Source organism: Emys orbicularis, chromosome 4 (assembly GCF_028017835.1).
Source record: "Emys orbicularis isolate rEmyOrb1 chromosome 4, rEmyOrb1.hap1, whole genome shotgun sequence".
Classification (NCBI taxonomy): Eukaryota; Metazoa; Chordata; order Testudines; family Emydidae; genus Emys; species Emys orbicularis.
The window spans coordinates 64,327,419-64,350,134 of NC_088686.1; the positions used below are offsets into that span (position 1 = coordinate 64,327,419).

The 22,716-nt window shown below is 43.7% G+C and overlaps 1 protein-coding gene across 1 annotated transcript in view; it reads right to left on the minus strand.

Moving 5' to 3' along the window:
* Window positions 1-22,716, minus strand: part of SPTBN5 (spectrin beta, non-erythrocytic 5) — a 133,173-nt gene that overhangs the window by 39,003 nt on the left and 71,454 nt on the right. The window contains exons 32-39 of the mRNA XM_065403795.1: window positions 15,968-16,123; window positions 15,114-15,305; window positions 13,675-13,770; window positions 10,890-11,008; window positions 9,625-9,739; window positions 8,241-8,354; window positions 4,699-4,820; window positions 1,446-1,608 (exon numbers count right to left, since the gene is read on the minus strand). Of these exons, the coding sequence (XP_065259867.1) occupies window positions 1,446-1,608; window positions 4,699-4,820; window positions 8,241-8,354; window positions 9,625-9,739; window positions 10,890-11,008; window positions 13,675-13,770; window positions 15,114-15,305; window positions 15,968-16,123 (1,077 nt within the window). The remainder of the gene's footprint in view (window positions 1-1,445; window positions 1,609-4,698; window positions 4,821-8,240; window positions 8,355-9,624; window positions 9,740-10,889; window positions 11,009-13,674; window positions 13,771-15,113; window positions 15,306-15,967; window positions 16,124-22,716) is intronic.

Below are 22,716 nucleotides of genomic sequence, written 5' to 3' on the forward strand. Positions count from 1 at the left end.
AATGAATCCTTAAGGTGAAAATGTAATTTATTATGAGACGTATACATTTAATGTGGAAGTTACAATATAAACTATTTGAAAATAAAAGAATTGTTCAGAAAAATACCATTGTGCACTCACTTTTTAGTAAGATGGACATGTAAAACATCACAGACAGCTGATGGAATATTAATCACCTGAAATTAACACTGCTGATTCTTAGATCCAACTTTTCCTTCACTATTAGGCCTTGAGGGCACAGCTTTTAACATTGTGTAAATTAATAATTACAGTGCATTTTATGGCTGGAAATTTGGAATGTACAATAAATCTGTTTTGGGTGAGGCCTCTTTTTACTGCATTGTAAAATTATTAACATTGTTGGATAGTTTCTGACATGAGAGAAAACTGGCAGCACATAAAACTTGTGTCAGAAGAAGGGAGAATATCTGGAGTTTGTTATTAAATCCTGATCTGGAAGATTAATTAGGATTGTATTTTGTTAGTGCTGGGACACACAGAGTGTGTGGACTTTTATTCATAACTTTCGTTAATGATTCTGGGAATATGCCTGTTCATAAAGGTAATAAAACTGCAAAGGAAATCTGACAAGGTAGGGGGAATAGCATGATAAACAGTGATGGAACAGCTGGGATGGGGAAGAGGTAGTAACTGTATGATATTTATAGATCATTGTTTTGCAAAGTTAATTAGCGATTCCACTCCTAGTAGGAAATCTGCAAAAAAGTTAAGTAAGCAGAAGGGGGAGTAGGAATTTACAAGGAATTTACACCGGAATAAGTAGTATTTCATCTTGCCATCACTGGGTAACAAAATGGGCTAGCAGCGACTCTAAATTACCACCTGCTGGCCATTCGGTGTCCTCTGTGAAATAAGCTGGTGATCTCAGTCCACTTCCCAGTGGACATCTGTCTACATCACAGAACATAACGTATAAAAAATTAGCGCTAACTGACATTCTTGTTTAGGGTGACCATATGTCCCAATTTTATAGGGACAGTCCAGATATTTGGGGCTTTTTCTTACATAGGTGCCTATTAATCCCCCCTCCCCCATTCTAATTTTTCACACTTGCTATCTGTCACCCTACCCTTGTTTAGCAGTCTCAGCAGAGTGGTCAAGGACTGAATGGGCCTGCAGACTGAAGCACCTTTTTATATCTAGAGGTGGACTCTCCAGTGGAGGGTTAATGCACACCAATGGGATTGTTTAGAGAAACACGAATGGGCACACAGCCCCATGCAGTATCTGTTCAGGGGATACAGAGATGCCTTCAGTCTCCAAAGATGATATTTTGGCATCTTTTAGTTGTTTATTTTAAGAGAAAGGATGATCTGATACAGGGAACATGTTCCCTAGGGATGTCCTGCAGTGAGTAATTCCAATCACAGTACCCTGGAAAGGTTCTCCAGGGGATACAATTATAAGCAATGATCATTACTTGCCTTTCTCTCATGATGCTCCTCAATCATGCTGTCTGCCTCAGCTGGGCTTTTGGGAAGACCCCCTGCCTCCATTAAGCCTCTGATTTTTTGAATCCAATCTAGCAGCTCCTTTAGCTCCAAGTTAAACTTCTGCAACTGGTAAGAAGCTGCCAACTTTTCCCTCCTGCCACATGATGGACAATTATGCATTAGCCAATACACGGTCAGTCTACTTCCTTTCCCTGCACAGCCCCTGCTCCTGCACCATTCTCTACAACAGCAGCTCTCAACCTTTCCAGACTGCTGTACCCCTTTCAGGAGTCTGATTTATCTTGTGTACTCCCAAGTTTCACCTCATTTAAAAACTACTTGTTTACAAAATCAGACATAAAAATACAAAAGTGTCACAGCGCACTATGACTGAAAAATTGCTCACTTTCTCATTTTTAACCATATAATTTTAAAATAAATCAATTGGAATATAAATATTGTACTGACATTTCACTGTATAGTATATAGAGCAGATAAGTCATTGACTGTATGAAATTTTAGTTTGTACTGACTTCGCTAGTGGTTTTTATGTAGCCTGTTGTAAAATCAGGCAAATATCTTTATGAGTTGATGTACCCCCTGGAAGACCTCTGTGTACCCCCAGGGGTACGCGTACCCCTGGTTGAGATCCACTACTCTACAAAGCTCCTGCTGGGAGAAGCTGAGGCTGGGGTAATTTGTAAGCTTCAAGTCATCCAGCATTCCCATACGACTCCTTACAGCAGGCCTGCACAACATGCGGCCCGGGGGAGTGAGTAGGTGGGCTCACTGTGCAGCCCGCGGGGGGTGAGTAGGTGGGCTCACTGTGCAGCCCGCGGGGGGTGAGTAGGCAAGCAGCGGGTGGGGGGGGCTGAGGAGGCGAGCGGGCGGGCAGTGGCAGTGGTTGAGTAGGCGGGCGGGCAGTGGCGGGGGGGCAGGTGAGCCGGCAGCGGGGGGAAGGGGGGACTGAGGAGGCAAGCAGGCGGGCAGTGGCGGGGGGTGAGTAGGCAAGCCGGGGGGCTGAGGAGGTGAGATGGGGGGCAGTGACGGGGGGGCAGGTGAGCCGGTGGCAGGGGAGCAGGCGGGCAGTGGCAGGGGGTGAGTAGGTGAGCCGGGGGGGGGGGCTGAGGAGGCGGGCGGGCAGTGGGCGGGGGCAGGTGAGCCGGCGGCTGAGGAGGCGAGCGGGCAGGCAGTGGCAGGGGGGCAGGTGAGCCGGTGGCGAGGGAGGGGAGCTGAGGAGGCAAGTGGGCAAGCAGTGGGGGCGGCGGGGCAGGTGAGCCAGTGGCAGGGAAGGCGAGCAGGTGGGCAATGGCGGGGGGGGCAGGTGAACCGGCGGCGGGGGTGGGGGGCTGAGGAGGCGAGCGGTGAGTTGGTGGCTGACCTGTTCTACTGATCTGGTCTGGCTCCCATCCCCTCTCTAAGGGTTGCAGCTGTCTGGAGGTGCCTGCCTTCCACGCCTTCCTCATTCACACCTCATTCATTCAACAGGGCATGTCATAACTATAAGGGGAAGGGTAACAGCCCTCCTGTGTACAATACTATAAAATCCCTCCTGGCCAGAGACTCCAAAATCCTTTTACCTGTAAAGGGTTAAGAAGCTCAGGTAACCTGGCTGACACCTGACCCAAAGGACCAATAAAGGGACAAGATACTTTCAAATCTTGGTGGGGGGAAGGTTTTTGTTTGTGCTCTTTGTTTTGGTGGTTGTTCGCTCTTGGGACTGAGAGGGACCAGACATCTATCCATGCTCTCCAAATCTTTCTGAAGAAGTCTTTCATATTTCAAACTTGTAAGTAAACAGCCAGGCAAGGCGTGTTAGTTTTATCTTTGTTTTCTCAACTTGTAAATGTACCTTTTACTAGGGTGTTTACCTCTGTTTGCTGTAACTTTGAACCTAAGGCTAGAGGGGGTTCCTCTGGGCTCTTTAAGTTTGATTACCCTGTAAAGTTATTTTCCATCCTGATTTTACAGAGATGATTTTTACCTTTTTCTTTAATTAAAAGCCTTCTTTTTAAGAACCTGATTGATTTTTCCTTGTTTTTAGATCCAAGGGGGTTGGATCTTGATCCACCAGAAGTTGGTGGAAGAAAGGAGGGGGGATGGTTAATTTCTCCTTGTTTTAAGATCCAAGGGGTTTGGATCTGTATTCGCCAGGGAATTGGTGAAGAGTCTCTCAAGGCTACCCAGGGAAGGGAATTAGCACATTGGGAGTGGTGGCAGCGGACCAGATCTAAGCTGGTAGTTAAGCTTAGAAGTTTTCATGCAGGCCCCCACATCTGTACCCTAAAGTTCAGAGTGGGGAAGGAGCCTTGACAGGGCAATTGATTACAAAGTGGGGGGAAGATCTTATTCTACTTCTAGCAAAAAGTCAGTTTTCTTTTACCTTAATTATACTACCTTAGGGGCCTGCTATAACATATTACCAAGGTTCAATACTGCTGTTACGATGAGGCGGCGCTAGGGAAGGAGGGTTTGTTTCCGCGGGACGGGCGGCGCTGGGGAGGGTTGTTTTGGGGGGGCTGGGCAGCGTTGGGGGGGTGTTTTGGCAGCGCTGGGGGGGTTGTTTCAGGGGGGCTGGGTGGCGCTGGGGGGGGGTGTTGTGTTTCAGGGGGGCTGGGTGGCGCTGGGGAGGGGTTCGGCGGTGCTGGAGGGGGGTTCGGCCCTCAGCTGTTTTCTTTGGAGTAATATGGCCCTCGCCGCTTTACGAGTTGTGCAGGCCTGCCTTACAGTGTTGCTGTTAAGCTGAGCTCACAGTAGCTGCAAACTGCATTGGAATCACCATGATGACATTATTTCTTCAGTAATTCCTCATGAGAGGCCAGAACTGGAGCAACTATCAAATCCTTCACAGCCACTACCTTAAGTGATGATTCCTGCTCAGAGCCAGCCTTTGCATTTTTGGATGGGCCTGAGAAACAATCTTTCGTCCCCACCCAGACATAACTGCTGCACACAGTGATCTCACCAGGGCTGGTCGGAGGATTTGGGGGAATTTAGAGAGATTATTTTTGGGATAAACCACAGTCTTACTGGACTCATTTTACATAAAAAATATGTATGTGGAACTTAAATTCCATTAAACTAACCAAACTGCTGCAGAAGTAAAGCCCAGCTGTCTGCACCGGATATTGTATGAAGTCCCCAGAGAACATTGGTGGCCCATGGCAATTGCTTTCAGGGCCCCAAGGAGCAGCTCTGTTTCTGCTGATAGAGATTCAGATAGTAGCCTGGTAGAATGCTTTACCTTTGTTTGGCCTGCCCCTGGAGTCGTAGCCAGCTGTCTTTCATCTCTCTTTGCTTTGTACTCAGTTTGTCATTTATGGATGGATTCATCTTGCAAAGGCGGAAAGATTTCACTTCCAATGTCTGAGGAGAGATTTATAATGGACTACATTTACTCAGATTAATTATTGTATTGGTTCCTATGAGCTAGCCTTTCCACTCAATTGCTTGAAGGAAAGGGATGCGGCTTATTTTAAGGGCCCAGTTTTCAAACATGGGTGCCAAAATTGTGGCAACAAATTATACACAGGCAGTAGTTGCGTGCAGACTCCACATTTGTGTTTGCAAATAATCATCCAAATGCACAAACCAAGTAACTATATGCTATTTTTCACACACACATCAATTGACACTTACAAATGCTGTTTATCTGTGTGTGTGAGAACATTTATTGGCACCACTTAGGCACTGATGTTTGAACGTTTCATCCTTAAGTAACAAGAATGCTTTTTTCTCTATATGCAGTGTTGTTGTTGCTGTATCGGTCCCAAGATATTAGAGAGACGAGATGGGTGAGGTAATATCTTTTATTGGACCAGCTTCTGTTGGTGAGAGAGACAAGCTTCTCTGGTTTATTGGGATGTACACCATTGGCATGAGAGGTGGCTAAAACAGGAGTTCTTCTTGTTGGTTCATACTGATGACTTGAATGAGAAGTGACGGCAGCTACAAGTGAGGCAAAGGAACCTCACAGTGTAGGGGCATCAAGCCAATAAAAACAAACGTTGTTAGATAATTGGCTGTAGATTACAGGTTTTAATGTATATTCCAAAAACAAAACAAAACCTACAGAAGAACCTCTAATTCTCCCTAATGACTCATGGTGCACTACTGAATTTTGCAGTTCAGTGAGCATGTGAAAAAACAAACCACCAGGATACTGCCTTAAACAACTGTACAGCAGAACATCACTAATCTGCACAAATGGGACCAGGCCCATTGTGGATGGATGCGGTTTGAGGCCTAGACTGTGCTATGAATGAGGTGCACCAGCAGCTAATTCCTAGCTCTGTTTCAGGGCATCAGTGAGTGCCAGGAAGTAACGTGATGCACTCCCACTGGCCTGATGGGAACATGATGTTACTGACACTGGCTTGACCTTCAGCACAGGATCAGAAGCTCATTTGTCTCTGCTTCAGTAAACTGCAGTCCCAAAACATCATTTTCAATGTGGGTTTGTGGTTTACTGAAGTGCTATTTAGTGAGGTTCTACTGCCATTATTTAACACAGCCTGGCCAAATTGCCCAGGATTCCCTTCTGGATCCCCCACCCTCCACCATGAAGATGAAATGAAAAATATATATTTATAAATCGTGAAAAATCTAGAAGGAAGAATGTTACTTGCCCATCAAGAAAACATATTTTATCTCCGGTGATATGCAAGGGGGGTGGAATAATCAAAAAAGATACTCATTTCACATTAAATTTACTGCAGGACATGACTAATAGTATGTGTGGAATAGACAATAAATATATAGGATTGTCACTGATAATCAGCTTTTTCATATTATGAAAATTAACCAGTGGGGTATTATTTTATGAATTTATCACACATTCTCTACCTTTGCATATTTTTTTTCAAAGAAAGCTGAGAGAAATTTGTGGCTTCCAAACGTGCATTCAAAATAAGTAATTATCCTTAAATCTTTAGTTGGTAATTAAATTGGGAACACTAGCTCATGTGACCTGCGTGACTATCTGGGAATCTCTCTACAATTTATGAATTTATCTTTACCAGGCTGCAAACCCCATTTTGAATGTGCAGCCTTTTGCCTTCTCTGTTGTCTATTTGCCTCCATGTTGGGTTGGAATTCCAAAGACTGGTAGCAAAAGAATAGCAAGAGAGAGACGTTGAAGTTAAGTGCTCTTCCGTTGAAGGGGAACTGCTCTGAACCACAGGATGGCTCCCAATGAAGCTTAGCAGGGGAGAAGTTGCCTTGGCAACGAAGTCACCTGGCAGAGATCTCTGGTCACCTGGGGAAGCTGGCAAGAATGTTGCCTGACAAAAGGGGCTAAGTGCAGGGCCAAATTTACAACTTACGTGTCCCTAGGCACAGCATCTTCAGCACCCCCCCCTCCCCCTCCCCACCCCCCCGCTTACAGCTGACCTTTGTGTTGCACACAGTTTTAGAGAGGTACGGTGCCCCTAGAACGCTGGTGCCCTTAGGCATGTGCTTACTGTGCCTAATTGGAAATCCGGCCCTAGCTAGGAGTTATAAATTGGGAGTAGCTGATTTATTTGGGTCTTTGGCCATTTTGTATCCAGCTAGAGAGGAAAGAAAAGCAACCCAGCATATAGGGACCTGCATGAAGGAGGGGGCCCTGCTTGATTTCCTGAACCCAGATGGTTCCCCAAGGACTCCCAAGGGAAGGGTGAGGTAGGGAGGGTCATTGCAGTTAGGATGTTTCTCATGTTCTATACATGATGTATACACTCCTGTGCTTTACATGATTAAGTGAAAGAGCAATTGAGTTAGACTCTGGGCAAAGCATCTCTCTGTATCAAATGCATTTCAACAACTTACTAGCTTCCAGAGAGACTCAAATGGTAAACCAGAAGGCTCACACCTTTTGGTGGGGTTCTGGGAGAGGGTGTGTAAATATATGGGAATCTGAAGGGTTGCCCTGTGACCAAAGAGGCTAAGCAGCTGGACAGCTGTTTCCTGCTCTCAGAAAGGGGTGGCAGATAGGTCTGTGCCTCAAGAGCGTAGATAGGGACCCTAACATTGGGCCAGTGTCTTGACCCCATTTAGGCCCTAGAAACTTAAAGCATTCAGGGATTCAAGAACCCAGAGTCTTGAATTCCTCTTACAGCTGCCTTGTGGGTGGCCACCAGGGGGTACAGACTGGATCTGTGACAACCTGTGCTACTGCCTCTGAAGTTGGAACAGGACCCAGATACCTCATTTGGATGCTCATATTAGCCCTTAGTCATGTAAAGGTCAATTTTACATGCATACGAGCTGCTTAGAGCATTAAAATGTGACATTTGGACATTCTGTTTAGGGGACTACACTTGGAAATTGTGCCCATTGTGTTTTTCCACTTTTTAGAACAGAAATGGATACAAGCTTTTGGTTTAGTCCATTGCTGATATAGGAGCCAAGTTGCAAAGATGCGATAGGGATCTGGAGCCATACTTTCCATAAATTCAGGGAAGGTCCAATCCAGCATTGAGATGTGGAACCATCTCCAAACAAGAGAAACATAATATGCTAAAAACATATGTTCCCTTCCTTCTCAGCTTTAGTACTTCAGAAGGGTGGGCATTTCATATGACAAACTGTGATTGAGGGGAATACAAAGGAACTAGAATAGTTCATTATAAAGAAGTCTGCTCTGAGGACCTCTGAGTTTTCTATCTGCTATGTTCCCATCCCAGTTTATCTTGTACTAAGCCTCTCTGAAGGAGCTCATCAAGGATTTTAGCACAGGCAAAGAAACAAAAACAGAGCATTGTTTTAGCAGCCCCATTCTGTACCCGCTATCCCCCAGCCTCTGACCTCCATTTTGGACTTGATGACACTGATTTCCCTCTCCATTTCCTCATGTCGTCGCACCAGGTTTGCCACACTCTCCACGTCTTTCCCGTAATCCAATGCTTGTATCAGTGCACTCTTGGGGGGTAGGGCAGAAGAAGGAGAAAAATGACAGGATCATCTCAGTTCCTTCAAATGTTTCCTCTCTCCTTCTCTCTTAAAACCTTCCTTTTATCCCTGTCCTAAATTTCAACAATGCAATAAGTGGCACAGAGAGTTGTCACTAAAGAGGTAGAACAAGAGTTCAGAACTCCTTGACCACTTCCAACCCTGCTTGACTTGGTGTGTATCTGCATGCGTGTGTATTTAACATAAGCACAAGAGAGACTTTCTATTTTCCTTCATCCCTCCTTGTCTATTTTTCCATAAACCATAATGCTAATAGCCAAAGACAACTACGGGTGGGACTTTCATGGGAAATTTATCATTCATAAAATTGCAATGTAAGTGCATTTTGTGAAAATTTGAGGGGAATTTTTGAGTCCTCAAAATTTTGCCGGAAGTGAAATTTTGGAGACTCAAGAAGAACATGGAACCAATTGGCAAAAATTGTTATGGAAAATTTTACAACAAATTGTTTACCAAGTTTAACAAGTGCTACTGTATGTGTGTTTGCTGATATATAAAGTCATATATGAATTATATAAAATCATACATGTGAAATAATAATACTTAGTCCTTATATAGCATTTTTCTTTCATAGATCTCAAAGCAAAAAGCAATGATGGGTATTATTATTCTCAGTTTACAAATGGGGAAACTGAGGCAAAGAGCGAGATTAAGTGACTTGCCCAAGGTCACACATTGAGTCAATGGTACAGCAAGGAATAGAACCCTGAATCTCTTGACTTAGTCTAGTATCTTATCCACTGCACATTGCTATGTCCCTTTTAAAGTATCTAACCACCTCCTGAATGTCTAGGCATCGAGCTAAAAAGTCCCAGTCAATCTATATTTCAGTATCAACTGAAAACATTTATTTCTGACCCTAATCTGGAATTTTTGACAATTACTATCAATACCTTCAAACTAGAAGTCTTCATTATATTTGACTGCATTTCAGTCTTTCTACAGACTCTGATTCATAGGAAACCCCAGGGATAGCGAAGCAGTATATTACTCTAGCTGAGCTTGCTCCATGATTTACAGGTTGGTTAAAGAGGTTTTGCCGTTCCTATTTTGCACAGAGGCTATTATAATAGGTCACCTCCGAATGCTCATTCTCTCTATAATAATTGGACGGATGGGAGTTTATCCACTTTTACAGGGTGCCCACTTATCTTCAAGATGAAGTGATTTCTCTCAGTGGATGAAGCCCCTCCAATTAACACAATCATGAACAGCTCACCTTCTCACTAATTCTCTCCGTGATGTCATCAATTTCTCTGATTAAGGCATGGATCTCCAGGGCTCCCTCCAGCCTCCTCCTGTAGGTATTCAGGTTACCATGGAAACTGATCCACCTTTTATTGAAAGACAGGTTTAGGGGAGAGCATGAATATCAGAACTTCCACAGCTGCAGCTAGATCACATTCAAACATGCAATTTCTGAGCTTCCTCACCCATGGACTCCCTCTTCCCACGGCAGCCCAGATACATCTCGTAGGTAAAGATTTAATGTGTCGGAAAGTGACTGTTATAGGATTTTTTAGAGTCTAGGTAAGGGGATCTCAGATGAGGATAAGAGGGGGTTCCCAGCAGTGGGGAAGGACTCTTGCATGGAACAAGTCCTGACCCAACTGCCAGAAATCCTCAACGAACCCATACACCCCGTCTTCATGCTGCTCATTTTCAATTTGGCCACTGGGCTGTGAACCAGCAGAAGTGGGACAAGTTGGCCAGGAATACAGGTTTTCAGGGGGTTGGGATGGAACTAGTATGGAGCCAGACATGGTCAGACTGGGGACAGGAGATGGCAGCCACAGGCAGAAAGCAAGGAGAAAGTGAGAATCTATTGTGAGGAGACAGAGTCTGCTGTGGAGTCAGCAGCTTGGAGAAGAGCTAGAAAACCTGCTGTAGGCCAGATATTAAACAAAGACAATTTGACAAGATGGTAGTGGGAATGAGGTATGGAGTTGTTCTGTTAAATATAGAGGTCAGGCTGGGTATCCAAGGCTGGCTCCACCACCTGTATCTCCAGGATTCTATTACCCTGATAATCCAAGCTATGCTCATCCCAGCCACGAGATTCCACCATAGCAGGAAGGGAGCAAGACATCCTTTTAAAACTTCACCTGGGCAACCCAATGACCAATTAGAAGTACTCTAAGCTACCATGCACAGGAGCAGGGTTTCATTGTGGGGAAAGCATGTTCATCTCCAAGGTTGGAAAGATGAATTTTGCATTGCTGAACGGGAAAGCCTTCTGGCCAATTGAAGTGCTGCATTGACAGTCACTAAAGAAGCTTTATTGGCTAGAGGTGGAAGCTAGCATTTTGTACGTCACGCTTGTGGAAGAGGGTGCTTAAAAGGAGAAAAATTGCGTATGTATCCCCAGCTTTTGTACAGTTCAGCCCAGCCTAGCAGAAGCCTATCCTTCCCTTCCTGCCATGAAACCATTAGAACAGCTTTGACTGAACTTTCCCTCATCCACAACCTGGAATGTATACTCACTTCTCATTGAGCTGCTTCCGGCGCTGATATATTGTCTTCACCTCTTCCTTGTTCTGTCTCTCCAGTTTCATGGCCAGGGCATTGATGGTTTTGATGTGCGCATCATCCACTGTCGTCTCCTATAAGGCCAGAACAAGAAACTATCAGTTGTGTGCCCCAAATGCCCATCATTGTGCCAGCTGCACAGAAGATCTCAGATCCAAACACTCTTCCCTGATACTGCACTCTTGTATCAGTCTCAGATAAAGAAGGAGTGGGGACAAGGAGGGACATCACTATGAAACCAATAATGGTCAAAGTTCTATACAAGGACCTTAAGGGCTTCTTATCTAATCAGAGTGGAGACACCTGTCAAACAAATCACCGCATTCTCTGTTAAAAACACAATTCTACCTTAAATTGTATAACTCTTTTATTCTGCTTGCTTCCCACATAATATACTATGGAAAGGATAAGTATCAGAGGGGTAGCTGTGTTAGTCTGAATCTGTAAAAAGCAACAGAGGGTCCTGTGGCACCTTTAAGACTAGCAGAAGTATTGGGAGCATAAGCTTTCGTGGGTAAGAACCTCACTTCTTCAGATGCATTTGAAGAAGTGAGGTTCTTACCCATGAAAGCTTATGCTCCCAATACTTCTGTTAGTCTTAAAGATGCCACAGGACCCTCTGTTGCTTTTTATGGAAAGGATAATATTTGCACATAACTCATTATCTGAGCTATGCCACGTTAAGGATGTTCTTCTGAAGCATGACCTGCAGCCGGTTCTGAACAGTACATGGCACTGAATGCAAAATAGAGGCATTCCAACACTCAAAAATATTGAATGTTGCAGTAAGTCCAGTAAATCACATACTCAGCAGGGAGACATTAATCATGGGTCTAGCAGAGGCACAGTGGCAGGATGCCAGCACTCGGATAATAGAAGTATTGATTCCATCTGCATTTTATATATGCTACGTACATACCACTGTGCATATTTCTAAGTGTACTCTGCTATGATACACAGCTGGAAAGTGAACACACTGAAAGCATTCTATATTGAATATAATCCATCTGATCCAGCAGAAACTATTCTAATGAATCAGAACCCCACAGTCTCCTGGAGGTTGGGAACTGACCCGACTGCCAGAAACCCTAAATAAACATATACACCCCGTCTCCATGGTGCTAGTTCTCAATCCAGCCACTGGGCTGTGAACCAGCAGGAGTAGGAGGTGTATAGGCAGCCCAGGCTGGGGATCATTGCTCCTTGGATGGTTACTCACCACCCTAATCCCAGGTTTGCCTGCCCTGTGATACTGGTGAAGAATCACTGGCTGGAAGGGTGCAAGCAGTTACCCCAGGCGTAGCCTCTCTCTGCTTGTGCCACTGTGTTAGTGTTATGACTGAGCACTGGTTCCAAGGGTGATCCTCACAGCATCTACAATGCCAGCCTCTTGGAGATGTCTATGGAGCAGCGCAGGAGAACTGCTTATGATGGGAATTCTCTGCTACCTAACACAGAAACTAGGCACATGACCCACTTAAGATCTATCTCATTTATAGATCGATAAGGTGAGATTTTCCCTATCCGGACTCCCAGAGTGACTTGAGGATTATATCATTCCTCCCTTCTCACCTCCACCACTCCTAACTCCTCTTCTTATTGGCTGCCTCTACCTGTATCCACCTCTTTGTACTGTCCCTTAGCCACTAGCTCTGCAGGTGAGGGCTGAAGGGCCAGTGAAGGTTTCTTTTGAACTCTTCTGGCCTCACTTCATTGATATCTGAAGTGTGACAGTTTTGGCTCTCTGCCTAGATGCAACATTGCTGCATTCTCATAGGGACTCTAGAAGTGAGAGGCACTGGAAAGGAAAGCCCATATTCTCTCCAAGCCCCAGGCATATCCAGAATTTCTCTCCAGGCCCCAGGCATCTCAGGGCTCTCATTCTATGCATAGTATGAGCTTCTCCTTCTGCCATTTGGGGGCAGAAAGGGAAGATATGAGATGCTCTGACAGAGCTTGGCAGCAATATGGGGAAGGACATAGGGACTGTGGGCAGAAAATGCTAAAGGAAACTCCCACAGACAGACCTAATATTTCCCCCTCCAGATCTTAATTAGGTTTCCCAGGCTAGTACGTCAGCAATGCAATGCAGGTATTCTTTCTTGAATGTACACCGAGACCTATTTGCCTGTGCCCAAATTAGCACACCAATTAGGGTGTGAGAAAGCCGGCTGCAGTTTCTCACCATGGACGATAGTTCAGAGATCTCAGCAAAGAAAGCTGAACCAGGCAGCTAGTGCACTGTTGCTCCACAGCAGAACCTCTCTTTGGAGGTTCGGTTCATGAAGGTCAGGAATGTGTTACAGGTTCCAAACCAACCCAAGTTGAACCTCACCTGAAACCACCAAATTTGCCTGATCTGAGGTGGAACACACAGAGTTTTGCATAGTTTCTACCCAAAAGTGTAACCCATTTGAAGCTCACTCTAAATCTAGCCCAGGATCACTCAAAAGTGTTTCAGGTTTGCAATGCAATCCAAAGTTTTAGATTTCACTGTGATCATTTGTACACCTCTGTTCAGTTGTCATCAGGCATTTGATGTAGTGATGCAAGGATAGAGGATAATAGCTATTCTAACAGCTTTTGAACTGGCAAAGCCCTCTACACTTCTTTCTGCTCTTCCTTCCCCTAAGGAAAATGAAATAGCTTCAGTGGCTGTGATGCGCTTCTGTGCTGGAAAGCTGGCTTTTGGTTTAAGCCATACCAGGCATAGGGGACTAGGCATGGAAATTTCTCTTACCCCTGATGCTGATCCTCGGAATTCATTCAGCTTTTTCATGAGCTGCAGGCAGTGTTCGTAGTCATTCCCCACATCACCAATATTAATCATCACTTCCTGGGGAAAGGAAAAACAGTTAGGTGGATATTCAACTAACCATGGGACTTGCTTCAAGCCCGGAATGTAAGCAGCCAGCATTTCCTATGGGTTATCCTTTTCTTGATAAACCAAAAATGATTTCACTCATCCCACAACCATACACTCCAGGAACACAATATCCTTTGTGATGGAGATTTTGTACATCAGGGCCCAATAATGTTTTAAGTGGAAGTTTTCTGTGTCCCTGAATATCATATCCCACTTTTTGCTGCTCGCCCATGCGCCTTGATTACTGAATGTCCTGGCACAATGCACAATATGCCGTTACTTGCAGAAACTGATACAAGGAATAGAGATTGGATTCCCCAGATCTAAAGGATGTGTTTTGTTACTGAGATCAAGCAGTGGAGCCCTCACTTTGAAACCCGAATACAATTCTCTATTTTTTTTTCTCCCCCTAAAGTGGATTTTAGGGTTCATAAAAGTGAAGTACTTCTATAAGTAAGGAAGGGCTAGAGCATGGTGCAGTGGGGGATGGTGTTTTGCAAGTTTCTCTCATACCATTCTCTAAGTGCATTTTAAATCATGACCCGCAAACCCTTGGACCTTTCCGGTAGTCCTGGCCCCCAGCTCTGAAAATGCATTTCATTCCATTTCTAGAAACCCCCTTTCTATTGGCCCTAGGGGTTTCTACTGAGCAGAGACTGACCATTATAAATTTTGTATAGTTTTGTGATGTAGACAGATGTTTAGAGAATATGGTGAGGTCACCCCCTAACTCATTTACATTTATCACATACTTGTGCGTTAATCCATTGCACCACTTAGTACGAACTCCCCATCCTTAACAGCATGTGCCCTATTAGTGAAATAGGACTACTGACCTCCGAATCAAGGCCCTACATATGTCTCATTGGACAAGGTGACTGTTTTTTCATTCTTATAAGAAAAATGTCTCAGATTTAATACACAATTTAGTTAATCTGAATCTAGGATTTCAGGTGCTTAGGGTAGGCTCTATTCTTTTTTCATATCTCTGTTTCAGAGGAGATGTAAAAGCAGAGCCCCGAACCCTTTGGTCACTATAGACCCCATGGCACTTTTTGAATGAATAGGGATGTTAATGCTGGTGTCCTAGCCAAATTCCAACTCTGGCATGGAAACATATCAGAATGTTTTAACAGTTGCTGTAATATTCCCTATATACAATCTGTAAAGCACTTTAAGATCCCCTATGACAAAAGACACAATGTAAATGTCCTGAAAGGTGATAATATCATCAAATGTTCATTACTAAAAAGCACCTCCCTATATAGCACCATGGGCTTGCTTTCCCCAGTTAAAGAATAGAGTCCATGTACCTTCTCCCTAATCCAGGCCTCCACTTGGTCCACTTTCTGCAGAAACTCCAGGAAGTCCCGAATGTCCTCCAGCAGCTTTCCATGAGCAGCAACAGCCCACTTCAGCTTCTCCCAGTGCTCCTGGAGCATACGGGTCCTACGACAGATCTCCCCTGATTTTGGGTGGCTCTGTGACACCAGGGCTTCCCCTTTCTTCGTGTTAGAAAGAGGGAATTAGAAAGGAAGTTTACCACTAACAAAAGGGTTACATGGTCTTTCTAGGAGGATCTCCTTCTCCCCACCCACCACAAAACTCCACTACAAGAGCCCTCAAACTGTGAATACTCAGCCATTATTTTCAATAACTGGTAGGAAAGTCGGCATTATTCTGATGCAGTCAAGAACATTAGGCTTGAACATTCCATGGGCAAGGTGAAATTCAGAGGTTGGGAGCACAAGGGAGGGTATTTCAGACAAACATCTTCCAGATGATGATTCACTCATTCTCAGGAAGATGATTCAGACATGGTATGACATCTTCTTTCCTAGATCAGGAAGATTCAGTACTAGCAGGGGAAGTCAGTGGCTCCTTCCCATATAAGGAATACGGAAACAGAGAAGTCCCCTGGAAACCATACATGGACAATTAATGGGACTCCCCCACCTTGAATTAATGACATTCCAGTCACCCCTATGAAATACCACCAGGATTCTTGTCACACAGAAAGGGATGGTCACTGGTTCAGATGGAAGAAGATAGAGAACTGACACAATGCTGGGGAATGCTTAATACTCACTTTGAGCTCCTTCCCCCCTCTCCTTCTGCAGAATTAACCTGCAATAATCTTAGGATAGCAGCAGAGTGTGGGAGTTACCTTGTTAACAGCTGTGATGATCTCCTCATTAGCCAGAATCTCAGCCTCAAAGACCTGATGTTTCTGCAGCAGCTTCATTTTGTCCTGCAGATTGCTGTGGTCTCGGATGGAAGGGTCCTCCAGCTTTTGCATGCGCTCATTGATCCAATCCTCTGCCTGCAACCAAGGGGACCAGCAGAATCAACATGACACCCAGAAGCCGTCTCCCCTCTCCCAATCTCAGAGTCTCCTCCCAAGGCACAATGTTGTCCTGTGAAATGGCATGTGCCTGGAGTAGGTAGATTTCCAATAACTGGTAATAACAAAAGTGACTTTCTGATTTCTGAACTGTCCAGCTGAAAGGGAGTGAAAATAATTCTATCAAATGATAAGAGGAAAATATGGACAATTGCTTGGATACTATTGTTATTGTATCTCAGGTTATAAATGAGATTAGATGCAAATCTATGGTGACTGTTGCTTATTCACACAGACCTAACATGTTGGTCATGTTTGGGGCCAGAGAGGAATTTTATCCCAAGATTACTGCCAAGGATTTTTTTCCCCTCTCCTGGATCACTGGGCAATGATCTTTCAACAAAATTGAGAGAGCATACCACACAGAACCTATTTCCTGGTATTGTGGGGTGTGCACTTGTCTATTGTGGGGTGTGCACTTGTTCTTTTCCATTTGCTCCTCTCCCTCCATCAAAGAGCTGATCTCCTAGAAATCCTTGCTTCCCTTTATGAGCCTCTGAATTAATTCATTTTAGTTGTATACGGTGGGGTACATTTTCAGCATGGTAAATGGAGATTTAGCTTGATTACTTCATGTAACACAATGGACAGGATTCTCCATTTGTCCATTCTGTTAGCTGGTTTTGGAACATGTGGGAACCTGCAGGATAATTACTGTTAGCTCACGGGAGTCCACCCTGAATATAAGGGAGGTAGGAAGAGTGCTCTGGAAAAGGGAGCTAGGTGTGGGATGGGTAGTCCCTCAAGGAAGTAAAATCAGGAGCAGATAGCTCTAGGAAGAAGGCAACCTGGGAGTTGATAAGCCGTCTGCTCAGGCTGAGGCTGGGGGTTCACGTAGTATTATTTTGGAATAATCTTTATTGTCAGTACTCCAGACAGGAGGAGGATGGTCACATACTTCGGTTCATCCTTTGTTTGGAGCTGGATGGGGACTCCGCTAGCGTCCATCACATTAATGACAGCTAGCTGTTCTGGTGATTACAGCACGGGGCTGAGAGTTAGGAATAGAACCCAGGAGTCCTCCTATCTCTGCCACTGACCTGTTTTGTTACCTTGGTGCAGTCACTTAACAGCTCTGTGCCTCAGTTTCCTCCTCCGTAAATGGGGATATTTACCTATTCCAAACAGGTGTTGTGAGGCTTAATGAATTAATACGAAGCAGTTAGAAATCTTCAAGTCAAAGGCACTATAGAAGTGCCAAGTATTATTAATATTAATGGCACCTGTGCTACTAAGTCCTTTAACAGTACTTAAGAGTGTTACCTCAGCATGTTTTAAACACACAAAAGAGGATTTTTTCCAGTTCTACCAGTTAAGTGTGAAGATACCCTATGTTCTCCAACATGCAGGCATGGTGGGGCACAGCCCTAGATATTTTCTGAGCCCCCCCTTTATTTTGGACAGGTGTTGAGAGCCTGTTCATCAGGATACAATTCACATTTAACTGTGAATCTCTTCACAGTCACTGTTTTCTGTTACAATTGGATGTAAGCGTCACCAAATGAGTAACTGTGCCAGTTTATTTCTGTAACCTGGGTCCTTCACGTCTCATCCCCCTTGTGTGTGTGACATCCTCAACTGTTGGTCAAGTCTGTCTTCTAGACTGTAAGGGGAAGGTCCTGTTTTCTATGAAGTGCTTGCTGCACACTTGTGGCTGCTAGAAATTAAGCAAGTAATAAACAACATAAGAATGACCATACTGGGTCTGACCAAAGGTCCATCCAGCCCAGTATCCCGTCTACAGACAGTGACCAATGCCAGGTATTCCAGAAGGAGTGAACCTAACAGGTAATGATCAAGTGATCTCTCTCCTGCCATCTATCTCCACCCTCTGACAAACAGAGGCTAGAGACACCATTCCTTATCCATCCTGGCTAATAGCCATTAATGGACTTAACCTCCATGAATTTATCTAGCTTTCTTTTAAACCCTGTTATAGTCCTACCCTTCACAACCTCCTCAGGCAAGGAGTTCCACAGGTTGACTGTGTGCTGGGTGAAGAAAAACTTCCTTTTATTTGTTTTAAATCTACTGCCCATTAATTTCATTTGGTGGCCCCTAGTTCTTATATTATGGGAACAAGTAAATATCTTTTCCTTATTCACTTTCTCCACACTACTCATTATTTTATATACCTCTATCATGTCCCCCTTAGTCTCCTCTTTTCCAAGCTGAAAAGTCCTAGCCTCTTTAATCTCTCCTCATATGGGACCCGTTTCAAACCCCTAATCATTTTAGTTGCCCTTCTCTGAACCTTTTCTAATGCCAGTATATCTTTTTTGAGATGAGGAGACCACATCTGTACGCAGTATTCAAATGTGAGCGTACCATGGATTAATATAAGGGCAATAAGATATTCTCTGTCTTATTCTCTATCCCTTTTTGAATGATTCCTAACATCCTGTTTGCTTTTCTAACTGCCGCTGCACACTGCGTGGACGTCTTCAGAGAACTATCCATGATGACTCCAAGGTCTCTTTCCTGACTATTTGTAGCTAAATTAGCTCCCATCATATTGTATGTATAGTTGGGGTTATTTTTTCCAATGTGCATTACTTTACATTTATCCACATTAAATTTCATTTGCCGTTTTGTTGCCCAATCACTTAGTTTTGTGAGATCTTTTTGAAGTTCTTCACAGTCTGCTTTGGTCTTAACTAGCTTGAGCAGTTTAGTATTATCTGCAAACTTTGCCACCTCACTGTTTTCCCCTTTTTCCAGATCATTTATGAATAAGTTGAATAGGACTGACTCTTGGGGAATACTACTAGTTACCCCTCTCCATTCTGAAAATTTACCATTTATTCCTACCCTTTGTTCCCTGTCTTTTAACCAGTTCTCAATCCATGAAAGGATCTTCTCTCTTATCCCATGACAACTTAATTTACATAAGAGCCTTTGGTGAGGGACCTTGTCAAAGACTTTCTGGAAATCTAAGTACACTATGTCCACTGGATCCCCCTTGTCCACATGTTTGTTGATCCCTTCAAAGAACTCTAATAGATTAGTAAGACACGATGTCCCTTTACAGAAACCATGTTGACTTTTGCCCAACAATTTATGTTCTTCTATGTATCTGACAATTTTATTCTTTACTATTGTTTCAACTAATTTGTCGGGTACTGACGTTAGACTTACCAGTCTGTAATTGCCAGGATCACCTCTAGAGCCCTTTTTAAATATTGGTGTTACATTAGCTATCTTCCGGTCACTGGGTACAGAAGCTGATTTAAAGGACAGGTTACAAACTATAGTTAATAGTTCTGCAATTTCACATTTGAGTTCTTTCAGAACTCTTGGGTGAATGCCATCTGGTCCCGGTGACTTGTTACTGTTAAGTTTATCAATTAATTCCAAAACCTCCTTTAGTGACACTTCAATCTGTGACAATTCCTCATATTTGTCACCTACAAAGGACGGCTGAGATTTGGGAATCTCCCTAACATCCTCAGCCGTGAAGACTGAAGCAAAGAATTCATTTAGTTTCTCTGCAATGACTTTATCATCTTTAAGTGCTCCTTTTGTATCTCGATCGTCCAGGGGCCCCACTGGTTGTTTAGCAGGCTTCCTGCATCTGATGTACTTAAAAAACATTTTGTTATTAACCTCTGAGTTTTTGGCCAGCTGTTCTTCAAACTCCTTTTTGGCTTTTCTTATTACATTTTTACACTTAATTTGGCAGTGTTTATGCTCCTTTCTATTTACCTCACTAGGATTTAACTTCCACTTTTTAAAAGATGCCTTTTTATCTCTCACTGCTTCTTTTAGATGGTTGTTAAGCCATGATGGCTCTTTTTTAGTTCTTTTACTGTATTTTTTAATTTGGGGGTATACATTCAAGTTGGGCCTCTATTATGGTGTCTTTGAAAAGTGTCCAGGCATCTTCCTACTGTATTTTCCACTGCATGCATCCGATGAAGTGGATTTTAGCCCACGAAAGCTTATGCCCAAATAAATCTGTTAGTCTCTAAGGTGCCACAAGTACGCCTGTTCTTTTTGCTGATATAGACTAACATGGCTACCACTCTCAAAATCTAGTCACTGTACCTTTTAATTTCTGTTTAACTAACCTCATTTTTGCATAGTTCCCCTTTCTGAAATTAAATGCCACAGTGTTGGGCTGTTGAGGTGTTCTTCCCACCACAGGAATGTTAAATGTTATTATATTATAGTCACTCTTTCCAAGCGGTCCTGTTAAAGTTACCTCTTGGACCAGATCCTGCGCTCCACTCAGGGCTACATCGAGAATTGCCTCTCCCCTTGTGGGTTCCTGTACCAGCTGCTCCAAGAAGCAATCATTTAAAGTATTGAGAAATTTTGTCTCTGCATTTTGTCCTGAGGTGACATGTACCCAGTCAATATGGGGATAATTGAAATCCCCCACTATTATTGAGTTCTTTATTTTGATAGCCTCTCTAATCTCCCTTAGCATTTCATCATCACTATCACTGTCCTGGTCAGGTGGTCGATAATAGATCCCTACTGTTATATTCTTATTAGAGTATGGAATTACTATCCATTGAGATTCTATGGAACATGTGGATTCATTTAAGATTTTTACTTCATTTGATTCTACATTTTCTTTCACATATAGCGCCACTGCCCTCCCCCGCATGACCTGTTCTGTCCTTCCGATATATTGTGTATCCTGGAATGATTGTGTCCCATTGATTGTCCCCACTCCACCAGGTTTCTGTGATGCCTATTATATCAATATCTTCCTTTATCACAAGGCACTCTAGTTCACCCATCTTATTATTTAGACTTCTAGCATTTGTGTACAAGCACTTTAAAAACTTGTCACTGTTTATTTGTCTGCCCTTTTCTGATGTGCAGATTCTTTTTTATGTGAATGTTTCTCGTCTGATCTGGCCCATACTTTATCCTCTTCCATCCTCTCCTCCTGACTAAAACCTAGAGAATCTCTATCAATAGACTCTCCTCTAAGAGAAGTCTCTGTCCAATCCACGTGCTCTTCTGCAGCAATCGGCTTTCCTCCATCTCTTAACATTAAAAAGGTTGCAGTGCAGTTTTTAAACGAAGTGCCAGCAGTCTGGATCCACTTTGGTTTAGGTGGAGCCCATCTTTCCTGTATAGGGTCCCGCATTGAGACTCTGAAGCTCTGCCTGCCTACCTGGCCCTGCGTGTGGAACTGGAAGCATTTCTGAGAATGCCACCATAGAGGTCCTGGATTTCAGTCTCTTTCCTAGCAGCCTAAATTTGGCCTCCAGGACATCTCTCCTACCCTTTCCTATGTCATTGGTACCTACATGTACCACGACCACCGGCTCCTCCCCAGCACTACACATAAGTCTATAGATGCCTTAAGAGATCCACAACCTTTGCACCAGACAGGCAAGTCACCATACGGTTCTCCCAGTCATCACAAACCCAGCTATCTATGTTTCTAATTATCGAATCTCCCATTACTAAACACTTGCCTTTTCCTAATGACTGGAGTTCCCTCCCCCGAACAAGATCAGCAGCTCTTTCTGAAGAGCTAATTATGGTCTCTCTTAAAATCTGTCTCCTTCAGGGATTTAAATGCAGTCTGTTAGAATAAAACAGGCAATAGGATCTACTTCAGTTTTTCACAAGTTAAAAAAAAAAAGTATGCCAAGTTTCAGTTCTTAGCACTGAAAGAAATGTCTTCTTTCCATCATGCCTTTGAGAACTGGAAACTTGACATATCATGACCGATACTGTAGTCCTCAAGGCACTGACATACAGTGAAATTTTGGCTGCACAAAGACAGCAAATTGAGATCATTTTTGTGTGTCTCAAAACACATTGTCAATTGCCTTTGGGGGACTGCACTGACTGTATATGGGACTCAGAAGCTGGGTGATTTTTCCTTGTTAATTACCAGTTTGAATCCTCCTTTCAGCCACTGAAATTCTGTACACAGAAACAGCCCTCATCTGGTTTTTCCTTCCACAAGTGGGTTTTTCCTCCCATAAGCACATGTAGGGATTCAAAAAATAAACTTGGTATCAAGGTTGTCCAGGGCAGCAAACTGTCATCTGTGACTTTCATTACTAACGCACTCCCTGCTCACAGGCTAAGGCCGTCCCTGTCTCCCATTACGCAGCCACACATTAACACTCAAAGGACACTTAACTGTCTCTCTTCTTTTTAAAAGGAGAGTCTTATCTGAACAGTGAGACTGGGCAGCCAATAGATCTTTTCTGGTAACTCAACATGGGGTCTCTTTCACACTTTCTAATATTAAACCCAGGGCATGATGACACTCTCTTTAACAGGATCATTGCCACACTCTAGTGGCAGACCAGATACAATTTTGTTTAAATCCCATTTAACAATCATTTCTGTAGCTTTCCTCCGATCATTCTATCAAGTGACTTAGACAATCCCCAGGCTTCAGTAGAAAGGAGCAGGCAGCAGGATCTAGATAATGAGGAGGACATTCAGGGTACGTAGAAAAGCTGATCTATTTTCCCAGGATCTGTCCTTGAAGTGGGTTGGGATAGGGATGATGAGTGAAATCCTGG